The 12,421-nt window shown below is 34.8% G+C and overlaps 1 protein-coding gene across 1 annotated transcript in view; it reads right to left on the bottom strand.

Annotated features, from left to right (window-relative positions):
* ABCA13 (ATP binding cassette subfamily A member 13) overlaps positions 1-12,421 on the bottom strand; it is a 193,230-nt gene that overhangs the window by 147,469 nt on the left and 33,340 nt on the right. Inside the window, exons 14-20 of the mRNA XM_021386386.1 lie at positions 11,924-12,018; positions 11,499-11,675; positions 10,926-11,119; positions 9,749-9,888; positions 8,059-8,179; positions 2,064-6,764; positions 394-500 (exon numbers count right to left, since the gene is read on the bottom strand). Coding sequence (XP_021242061.1) covers positions 394-500; positions 2,064-6,764; positions 8,059-8,179; positions 9,749-9,888; positions 10,926-11,119; positions 11,499-11,675; positions 11,924-12,018 — 5,535 coding nt within the window. The remainder of the gene's footprint in view (positions 1-393; positions 501-2,063; positions 6,765-8,058; positions 8,180-9,748; positions 9,889-10,925; positions 11,120-11,498; positions 11,676-11,923; positions 12,019-12,421) is intronic.

Genomic DNA, 12,421 nt, shown 5'->3' with positions numbered 1-12,421 from the left:
ACTGAAAAAAATCCAGCAAAAAAATATAGGACAAAACCGAAATGCCTGTACAGACTTCCCCTTGTTCTGTGAGTTGAATCAAGAAAGGAAGAGGTATGTGGAGCAAGCCCAAGAAGCAGGGAAAGAGCACATGGCTAAAAATGATAGAAGAGAGAGGAGCTGCAAGACCATCTGCTTTCACCGACATTTTGAATCCAAATGGCCACTCCAGAAACCATCCCTTTATGAGATCAAAATATTTTCCTGCATCTTTGCTTGTTTCATTTCCCTGCATTAGTATGCTTGCACTGCTCTGAATTGCCCAAATTCATATTTACAAAAGTTCTCTCAGAGTAAAGTCTTAACAATACAACTAGCACACACAGTGCTCCAGTCACAACCATGGTAACCAACCTGAGAAGATTTTAAGGATATTCAAAATGGCAAACTGCAACTTATGCAATAGTAGAACACTAGCAGGGTGTAAATGTTTCTGAAGAATCTGGCATATTTTAGATGCTCTGTGGAAAGATTAATGAGAAAGTGTTATTTTCATAACAAGTGTATCATAACAAATTTTCAGTGACTACATACAACTGCAATCATTAATGAACCATGGTAGGATTTCAGTATTAACAGTTATATGACTAGCCTTTAATCCAACATCTGTCTGAACTGTTTCAGAATCAGAACATTTTTCATCAAGGTAAAACATCATTGAGTATTCTAGCAAAATCATAACTGTTGTTAAGCTAGTTTTCAGAAACACATTGCTCACAGTACCTCCTGAATTGACAGCAAAGAGCAGAACACACAACACCTCTAGAAATCAGCATCTTGGAAAAATAAACCACACTTCTAGCATTGATATTAATTTTTCATTTTTCAATGGATTGCACTAATACTATATTTGCATAAAATGAATCTTAAACATCTAAGTAACAGAGTCACACATCAACTTCATTATGCTGTTTCTCCATTAGGCTACATGAGTAGGACCATCAGTCCCATCAGTAAGACACTCTAGAGCTGTCTGAAATAACCTTCTCATGAGTTTCAAGGAGCATTACTGAAACGCAGCAACACAGGTCTAACAGTACTTCTATTAAATAAGTTGTTAGTAAATTTTTCCCAAAGGGTGAATATCCTCTGTTGCTAACTTAGATTATATTTGAGGAATTCTGACAAAAATGATCGTGGGCTGAAGTTTCCTTCAGAAACTACATCTGTTAAACTGAATACCTTACTATATACACATTATTGTTAATACAGATGAGCGTGTATATACATATAAAACTATATGTATCAACTATGTTATATATATATATCCATATATTAACTGAAAAACTTAATGCTCATAGATATATAAGTACATGTACTGTACTTATACTAAGGCACATCTTGTTTGCGTAAGTCATCATCATATTTAAGTTATTTTCATTCACACTTGGTCCCAGTTTTCAAAAGAAGGATCACTCAAAACACCAATAGAAATTTTTTTGCTTTTTTCCCCCCCACACAAAGAACCAATCCTGAAACTTCCTGAATTTTCCTAAACTTCCTGAATTTTCTCAACACTGAAGAAAATGAACACACGTGCTGTAATCTATTTTCTGTTTTCAAGCATGCAAAATCAATTGCTTGAGGAGTAAGTGCAGAAACTTGAATTATTTTGTGTATGATTACAAAGCACTTGCTCATTCAAATCCTGAAGCCAAGACACAGGAAAATGAAGAGTTTGTAAGTTGTAAAAAGTTTGAATGAAACTGTAGTTCAGTTTCCAGAGCTGCAAAGTTTTTAAAACAACTATCTTGAAATATTTGATCCTATAATAATTCCAAAGAAATCACCTTGAGCATCAATACAGATAACACAACACATCAAGAGCTTGATCCATATTACATAATTTGATACAAAATACATCTGGTGTGCACAAAATAATATGAAACACAGTATTGTTTTATACAAGGGCACAAATATGAAATACAATAGTAAGTAATAAAATTGAGCAAGCTGCATACAAATTTATTTTGTCACTGCTGGCTTTTGGCACATGTTTTAAGTAATACACAGAAATTGCTCACCTCATTTCTGCCATTATATCCTTACGTAAATCCTTTACTAAGGTTATTTTGTTCCTGTTATGTTCTGTGAAATACGGAAAGGCAATTTGCAAGATTTCTTGCATGATCTCCAGAGTTTTGTTTTGTGACAGAGTAGAAACATTTTCATATTGTGCATTATCAAAAAAAGAATCAATGAAGCCAGCTATCTGACGTTCAGTATCATTTGCATACAGAGCTTCTTCTGTAACAGCAAGGCCAGCAAGCATATGAAAAATAAAGTTTTGAAAAACTGAATTAGCAAAATAAGTATTATTCAATATTTCTCTGCTAAGATGATCATCAACAAGCAACATACCAGTGTAATCTTCTTCAGATTTATTTTGGAATAGTTCCAGAAAGTCAATAATATCTTTGACAACCAGTAGTAGATCTGATGATTTTTCATTAGCCATAAGAAGGACTAGAGGTTGCATCATTTTAGAATAATTTTGATTATTACACTCACACAGAAAGCTCTTCATAATCTCTTGTATGTCTTCAAATTTTCTTAACACGGCCTCTACAGATGATGTATTAAACTGCTGTGTTAACACATCAAGAGTCACTGAAGAGGACTGTCCAGTGGCTAACCTTAGCAATTTAAACTCTTGGTCTATCACTGCAAGTGCTTGTCTAACATTAAAATTCAACAACAGATCTTCTATGCTTTTAGCTACAGGAAACCAGATGTTCTCAATATTATCAGATATATTATTGTTCCCACTTAAAGATGATAATACCATGAGCACCAAGTAAGTTTGATTTCCAACAGAAGATGGTGTCATTAAAGGCTGAACTATAGAAAGAAAAGAATAGACAGCTTCTGTATCCAAGAATCCAGAAACTTCACTTGTCATGCTCTTGACATAAGGAAAAGCAGTCTCCATAAGTGATATTCTTGAGTGGCTGTTCCAACTTAAACCACCATAAAGATTATTCAGCTGTTCAAGAATATCTTCCGCCATCTCCATTTCTGCCACTGGCATACTACTCAGAGTTTCTATGATTTGTAAAGCCACTTTTCTCTTTGACGTGGAGAAACAGTTGACAGTTGAGTTTGTGTTATTCGCCTGCAGAGGCACAGCATAGAGGTATAGCTCATTCCAAAAAGCTAGCAGTTCTTTAAGAAGTGAACCATTTATATGACGGAGCTCAGAAAACTTCAAAAGAATAGAGTTCCATTCCTTAATCTGATGAAAAAAGCACGTGAGATTATGAGTAATATCAGTCTGAAAGTCTTCCATAGTGCACAAGAAACTGCCATTCAGAGTAACAAGTTTCAGTTCTTTCATGACATGTAAGGCTGCACTGTGATTCAGAGAAAAATTACTTTGCATAAATTCACAAGGTTTGGAAGTGAGATCACTCTGAGGTGTTACAGTTTTAAGAATCCAGCAGAATTCTGCAGAAAAACAAATTGAGGCCTCTGCAGGTTCATCAGGCATATGTGTCAGTGTCTCTAGTAATATTAGTAGACTTTCTACGTGATTAGAGATCTCTTTGGGAAACACTGGCATTTTTGCTTCTTGAGTCAATACAAAAGTGTACACTTCAGCTAGTGCTTCTGTGATGTTTCCATGAGCTAGACGTTCTGTAAGGCTGATGACATCAAGGAGAAGATGGAACATCTCTTTTACACCAGAGAGATCCTCTTCCTGAAAAAGTTGTGTGATTTGCCATAAACCAGTCAGGTTCCCATTACATGAATTGTTCTCAAATGCATCCCACCAATTTATTAACATTCCTAACTCAGAGCTCTCAATATGCAGAGGTTTGATATTTTTAAAGAAATTGTCCAAGCTCCTCTGGACTTGTTTGAATTGACCTATCAAGAACTCAATATCCATGTTCTTCAAATTTTGCACAAAGGTTATCATGTGCTCTAGAAACTCTCTATCATCTCTTATTCGAAAACTAGTAAGGCTAGAAGACTTGAAAATTTTGAGTGCCTTTCCTACCAGTTTACCATTCAGAGTTGCTTTTTCTATGAGTCTCTCTAGAAATGTATTGTATTCACCCTGCAATTCGTGCGGAAAATTTGAGTTGAGTTTATTGAGTTTACTAATTACAGCTTGAAAGATCTCGATCAACAAACTGATATTTTTCTCATCAATCCTAATATCCAAAGGAGAGGAGGTGCTTTCTTGCATGTCAAAAATTTTATCTTTGAGAAGAGATTGAATTTCGGATAAAAGCTCTATTGAGGAAAGCAGAACACTGTGGAAGGAATTAAGGAACATCTTTAAAGTCCTGTTAGATCCATGGACTGAGTGATCGAAACGGGTATCATGTGATGTATATTGTGAGTGCCCCATTAAATTATTCACAGCCATTTGTATCAGACCTCCAGAATTATTTAAGAGCGTAAAAATATAATCAAGCACATTAGTGTCATCTTGTACATTAAATTCAGGGAGAATGACTCTTAAAGTTTTTGCTATAATATTGAAATAAATTTTTAAACAAATCACATCAGAACCAGTTACAGAGCACTCAGGGATCATCAAATTAAAAATCAAATTAATGAAATCCACAGTGTTTTTTAGTTTAGCATCTGTCTCAATGTTTCCCAGAGATTTCAGCAGAAATAAAATATGTTTTGCATTTTCAAGGTGAGAAGGTGACTTGTATTTTTCACTGAGATTATGAAGTCCATGGACCCACCCATCACAATCCTCTACTCCATCTATTATACTGTAAGATTTGAGAAAGGAATGAATATGGGATGAAAAATTCACTTGTGAATAGCTTATGTTTTTCAGAGTACTATCATAAATTAATTTTGTAATATTCTGGAAAATGCTGGCACAAACCAAATATTTGTCTTGAGGTGCATATGTTAAGAAAGCAGCAATGTCCTTTATCTCAGCCAGAACAAATTCAAGTTCTTTTGGGGAGAGTTTGAGAATTGAAGAAAGTGAATTCAAAATGGAAAACTCACTGGGACCCCTTTCTCCCTCAGGTCCTCCTGAGGTGAACGTATTAAGCCAAGAATTCAAAAAGTCTCTATTAGCAACCTTTAGTATAGATTGCTGCAATTCAGGTATCACAACTTCAATCATTTCTAAAACATCATCTGAACTGTTACCTTTAAGTGAGCTTGCGACATCAACTGCATTTTCAAAAACACTTTGAATTATAGCAAGGTAAGTTTCAAAATCTTTCCAGTCTCTTGAATCACCACCTTCAACTATGATTTTCAACAGATTCATTGCTGATGTAGCTTCAACAATAGCCAGAGTTGTTTTATTGCACAGTTCAACATGAGTTGTATTTAAAATACTTTCAGAGAGGCTTGTCAAATCATTTCTTAGATAGACAAAAAAGGTTGAATTCAAATTTAAGATTTTGGATGTTTCTTCAAAAATCTTTGTCCAGGTTTGAAGCCATGTAAAAGTGCAGTGCAAAGCAGAAGATACACTTACCTTATCTTGCAATTTTGTTATATTAAACAAAACACTGTCCAATGGAAGCAGAAGGAGATCATAAACCTCTGCTGAATGATCTAAAGAAGTGATGTTTGATAGATAAAAGCCAATGCACCTATTATTTACAATGCACTTGGGGGAGATGTCAAAAAATTGTTCCAAATAACAAAAAGCAGTTGTTTCAAGGTCTTCATCTGAAAATAAAGTGTTAAGGCTGCTCAGAATATTATAGACAACTTGCAACTCTTTATTGCCTTCCTGTGCAAAAGACCAGGCCTGAAACTCTGTGTAATTGTAAAAGGTCAGTAATTTTTCACAGAGAGACTTACTGGTGAAGTTCCAGAGAAGATCAAAAGTTTCAAATAGAAAATCAGAAACTTGGTCCATATCTTGGAAATCATTCCATGCTTGAAAAGATGAAATATCTTTTGAGGTGTTATAAAGAAACATTAAAGTGTTATTGCTCTCAGTGTTTAAGAGCAGATCAGCGTTCTGATACAAAGAGAAGAGTATCTGAAGAAGTGAGTCCACACTACTACTGTTTAATTTTTGAATGTCTTTAAAGAAATTGGGAACAATTTTGCCTAACTCTTGTACTTTATATATAAAAGTTGCATTTGAGAGTAATGAAAAGGAGGTATTACTCACTCCGTGACCTGTGCTGAAAGATGCATTGACATAACTGTCAGCCAATGATATAATCTCATAGAGATTCCTCAGGAAGTTTTCACTTAAGTATTTTAGATGGTTCAAAGCAGCGCTATTTAAATCTTGCCAATCAGTTAGGATATTTTTGAGCAACAGCATACTTCTATTAAGACTTTTTTTGTTTTCTGTAACAGAAAATATAAATCTAGATAAAGACTCCAGTACCTCCTCAACTTCCACCTGACTTACATGAGAGACCCTAGAATCAAGTTCATGAGACACAGTTTTCACCATTTGCCAGAAAAAGTCTGTCTTCTCTTTCATCCAAAATCTCAGATGAACCTGTAAATTTTTTTGTATTTCATTATAGAGTTCAGAAACTGCAAGTGAGACATTTGTGGTAGATTCCTTCCCTTTCATCCACATAATCACTTTACCCAAGGCAGTTTCCATTAGAGACTGGGGGCTTGAAAGAGCTGAGAAATCAAACATTATTATTTCTTCTATGATTTCTGCAAGATGTAAAATGTGATCCAATTCCTTTTCACTAGAAATCCATAACTTTTCTTCTGTCTTCAAAAACTCTCTCATATATGTCAAATTCCTGAAATATTAAGCACAATTGTTTTTTCTCATTAGTTACCTAGCAGGCAGGCAAGAGTTGGTTAAATATATATATTTTATAATTTTAGAATATAGTTGTATATACTTAAGTCAAAGAAAGAACAATTATTATTTAAATAGCAGTCAAAAAGTAATTGCTATAAGACTTGAAATACCTTAACTGATGATCACTTTGGTTTTCAAAAACATGGCAAGAAAAACTGAAAAGTTGCAGACATGTTCAAATTAAAATCTGAATATAGGCATCTAGGTTTAAAAAAACGTGCATTTATAATCAAGTCTGTAAGCCACAGAGTCAAATACCTTTTGTTTTAAATACCTCAAATATTCTGAGGTTGAAGATAGTTTCTCCTTAAATATGTTTTTAGTACTTAAAAAGAAGAGCCACACAGCATTTAAAACCTTTGTGAAGGATTTTGTGTCCATTCTGTCAGTACTGTTACAGAGAGTAAACAGGGCATGCTCTAAACACAGTATTTCAGATATTTCATCCTTACTTACAAACATTTAGTTTGTACTCTACATATCAAAATCATCTAAGATTTTGAAAACCCAAATCATCAGTTACTTGCTTCTAAAGTCCATTTTAATCAAGCTACCAAAATGCCTATCAAGTTCTGTTTGAATGAAAAGCACAACATGGCCTGTTTAAACAGTGGAGGCAACATTCAGAAGTATATTGAAGGCAACATGTCACTTTTAAACTTTCAATTCTTCATCTTTAATTGCAGTGATGGTGGTTTTTGTTTGTTTGTTTTTGTATTTCCATTTTACAGGCTAAAAAAGGGATTGAAATAGCAGACAGCTAAATAGCGGCATAATGAAAAATAAAATCAGAGTCCAGAAGTGCAACTTACTAATAAATAAGAATGCTTTCTAACTGTGATAATCTGCAAAGCATAGTAAACTGTTAATGGCATTAAATAGCAGAGGCAGCAAACAGCAACTAGTCTAAGGCTGTTCCATGAGGGATATATTTTTCTTATTATATAACATATACATATATATAATACATATTTTTCGGGATATATTTTTCTTGAGAGGTGATTAAATGTCTTCCATCATACTGTTCATCAGAAGCATAACATAACTGTGGTAAGGTGGCTTTGTAATAATATATTACTTGCATTTCTTCCCATAACACTGAACAGCACCAGCTATGTGGAAGAAAAAGGCACAGTAATTATGTTCAAGAGTTACAAGTGTCCAAAGTGGAGATGGGGAAAGAGTTCCACAGTTAAACAAAGAAACTGCATTGACTAGTTGAACCTTACCATGCCCACGAAATTAATGAGGAATAATCTGGTAAATCTTGCAGAAGTACTAATAAATAATGACCTAAGATAGTCTCCAAACTGAGCTTTTGTCTAGAACAGAGAGATGCTTCAAATCCACCTGCAACAAATAAAAATTTCAATACCGAAACACAGATAAAGAAAACTTTATGAACAACTTCATCAACTCACACTTAAACAGCCTGAAAAACTTCTATCAAATGTAGTAGGACTTGTATTTCTCTCTCTGTGGATAATCATTAAAGCAGATGTTAAAAGAATGAAATACGCAATTTTTAGTAAAGCATTTTATCTTAGTTCTACTGGGTTATTCAAACGAATGAAAAATATTATCCATAAATATCAGCTCTACAGAAGACACATCTGTATCAGTCAATTCCTTAAAGAAAAAAAGGAAATACAGAAGATATCTTTTGAACTATACATGAACTGCAGAAAGATTAGAAAAAAATAAATTAGTTTTGTTACGTAAAAAGTACTCTTAATGCTGCACAGAAACTGAAATGAACTTTACTATTTTTTTCTCCTTGGAATTTCAGTTAAAAAGAAAAGAGTCTTGTGAAATTCACTTATTAAAACCTAGAAAACCAAAATATCAGAACTATAATTGATTTAAAAAATTGTGCAATCAATTCACATTTGAACAGTTTATTTCACTAGCACAGTTCTTTGATTTAAGAAACCTCTTATTTTTTGTGTTACATTCCTTAGCAGCCCACTTACTGATGAAGCGTTCAACGCATTTCTGATTAGCTCTACAAACAAAATGGCAGAGGGGAGAAAAAGAAAAATGCTTGGAAAAAACATACCTGTAGCAAGATCAAGATCCTTCATAAATCTTTATAATTGATGTTAAAAAAAAAAAGCCATCCAAGTCCTTCAGAACATGGAAATGTAAGTGGTGAAAACAATGTAAGCATTGGGAACATAAGGAGAATACTTAAAGGAAATGTATGGTGACGTTGAGGGAGGTAATTTTTTTTTTTTTTTTTGTGGTATCTGTATGGATCAGCTGTATTGTGCCGTACTTCCCAGCCCATTTGCAGCACAAAGAGTTGAATAGAGTAACACAAATATTTAAACAGAAATAATTCTAAAATGGCAAAAGTCTCTTCCATTCCTCAGGGGAGACCTGACCTATTTCAGAAAGTTTTCCACCAAATCAGGAAAAACTAATGTATTTTAAGAAACTTAGCAGTAGATGGGTCAGGACATGTGGAACAACACAGGATGGGATGAAGGAAATCAAGCATGAAGTCACTGACTAATTTGAAACCAGTCTAGGAATATCACAACAGAGTGGCCAGCTTATTTAGTCTTACGTTTACATGCTGGACTTGAGAAGTCTTTCTAACAGAATATCATTTTTTTTGCAATGGGACTCCAACCAGGTTCAACTGGTTTGAATTTTCTCAACAGAAATGGACGATCCAAAAGATTTCCACTCAGCACTAAAAAGCACAGCTATTTTCCCAAGTCAGGCTCTGTATATTACAAGTTTTCTCTGCTTACAGCTTGGTCAGCTGGTGAAATTAATGCAAACAGAAACACAAAGAGGCTTAGAAGTGTTAAAATTATCAACTTTTCCCTTTCTGAGAAATACTGTCCTCTAAAATAGGCATAGAACAATCAGAATAAATCCTGTGCAGTGGAGTATCTGTTCACTTACCTAAGTGACCTCCTGTGGAGCCTGCTTCCTCATCTGTGTATTGAGCTACCTCACACGTCCATCGGACAAAAGGTGTTACATACTTCCAGTATGGGTTTTCCTCAAAAGTAAAAAAAAATTCTTCAAGAGTAATATTAATTCTGAAATGACACAAAGAACCAGGTTGGTATGGTTAATCTAGTGATATCTCTACAAACAAAATTAGCTTGTGAATACAAGCAGTTTCTCTGCAAACCTTTAGCTAAATTTATTTCTATTTTATGCACATGGACAGTGCTGTTGACTTCAAAAAATAATTGAAGCAAATAGGCCAGTGTCCAGGACACATTTCTTTTCCCATTTCTTTACTAAAGCAGCATAGTTATTATGCCACCCTAAGCACAACTTTATCACTACACAGAGGTTTTTGAGCAGAAAGAAATTCCAAAATGCCTTTTATGAGACATCAACAAGGTTCTCTTATTCAAAAGTTCCATTCTGAAATTGAAAACAATGTCAAGAAATGCTGCTTCTTGTCCTGGGTATGCCTTTGCATTAATAAGCAAACAGAACACTCTTCATAACAATAGCAAACTATAACAAAGCTTTTCTTGCTCTTCAGTGTTACTTAAATGCAAACTTCTGCTCCCAGAAGCCTCTAAGCTCTATCAGTACTTTTGATGCTTATAAGATAAAATGTAAAACTACTAGTCTTGCTGGCAATTTCAAAGTTATTTAGAAACCCAGGAGGCAATCAACCATCATCCAACAGCAAAAGGGACAAAAAGTGATATAAATTTTCTAAGGCCTAAGATGTTATTAATATTTGTGGATTTAATCTCTGCTGCCAATTCAGTTCGTGGAATTTCTGACAGATTCTTGAATGCTTAGACTTAATGGTATCATTGCTTTAATAGTAAATTCCTCCATTAAGTTTCTCACATGCGTCAGTAATCCATGGAAATTTTTGAGAATGCAACAAAGTTTGTGATCTTGCACATCTTTCCACAATAAATGTAACTCCACAATAATGGCATGATGCTCATGCTTCACATCGCTAAGCAAGAATAATAATATCCTATTCTATGTTAAAGCAATTTATTGATATAGAGATTTGTTTATAATAAACAGAGGTTTAACCCTATACCTTACTCCTTACTGGCAACAGTACCTTTATGTATGTGTGAAAGATACTTACAGTGAGAAGAGAAGCTGTTCCTCACAAGAGCTGAAATGGACACGCTCCTCTGTGCTCAGCAACTGATCAGTTTCACAATAATAAGCATAATTTTCAGCTAGCTCCTCTTCTATTTCTTGCCATCCCAAATAATCATCCGTTATTGAATCTGGCAGGTACTGTTGTCCCTGAGTTATTTTCTGCAGAAGCAGGACCTTTCACGGCAAACAGAGCAATAGTGTGAAACCAGTAAAAGGCAAACTCCCCTGAGATTTTGGTCCTGATTCTTAGATTTTTGCAACACAGGGTTCTTGAAATCCAACATAAAACACGTTTAAATGCACAAGGTTTCAAATGTTCTCTTTTTTTTCTGGAAACCACAGCTACATAATTTGTCTAAAACATCACATTCAGGACCATATGTACTTTTCCTCCAGGCACGTTCTAATCAGTTTAAGTAATCAGTTACAATCACTCATTAATAGCAAACACTAAGCAGTAAGCTATAGCCCTCGTTAATTTATTTATATTGGGATTACAAAATGAAATAAGGCACTGCAAGGAGAATTTAAACAAGAATTCAGAAATACTTACAGCTTGCCTTAGTGAGTGGAGCTGGTTGCTTTGCTTGAAAGCCACCTCTGAGTCATTGCCAGTGCACATATATATGGCTAAATTATCAGTGGTATCAGAGCCCTGTGGATGCCTCAGGGTCTTCCCAAGCATCGTAAACACATCAGCACAGACATAGGGAGTGTTGCTCATCAACATCTAAAATGTAGTGAATACACTGCCACTTTAGAAATGCATTAGAGAATAAAGTAACAGATTTAATTAACACTCCAATTTCTCACAACTGAATATAAAATTTAAAAAGCCAAAAAAGTACAAACAAAAGTTGGACTAAAATCCTGCTGAATAAGAAGTTAGATACTCTACTTAGCAAGTACTTTGCACCCCCAAAATAACCCTGCGCAGCTATATGAAAGCTAATATACAGACATCAAATAACAGCGTACCTGTTTCAGCTCCACAAAAAGCTTTTTGATGTCCAGATGAATGGACTCATTTCTTTGGGTAAAGGGAATCAGTTTCTCCAGGCTACGTAAAGCTTCTGTAAGACAGTTCCCCATCACCACATACAAAAAAATATGTAACCTACAGAGTGATTCAGGGGTAGGAAAGTAAACTATGCATGGCATGGTTTGAAAAACACAGCAGTTGGAGACAAAAGTTCCAAGCTGATTAAGATCATGCCCCAGCCAAAAGCACTTGATCATTTTGCACAAAGCAAAAAAACTACATAGATGCAATCTGCTCTTCTGAGGATCAAAGACTGTTCCCCTCCTGCACCCCCGTACTGGAAAAGGTTCAAATCACGTCAGAAAGACCAGTACTATTACACCAGCAAATCATGACCTTATCCTCTTTCACAGTTATGTTAGAGTAGCTCGACTGACTTCAGCAAGCTTTCATGATTTTCATGAGAGGAAACTGAGGTCCCATGCAGACTTCTA

The sequence above is a fragment of the Numida meleagris genome, chromosome 2 (assembly GCF_002078875.1).
Source record: "Numida meleagris isolate 19003 breed g44 Domestic line chromosome 2, NumMel1.0, whole genome shotgun sequence".
NCBI lineage: Eukaryota > Metazoa > Chordata > Aves > Galliformes > Numididae > Numida > Numida meleagris.
This window is presented reverse-complemented; position numbering and strand designations above follow the sequence as displayed.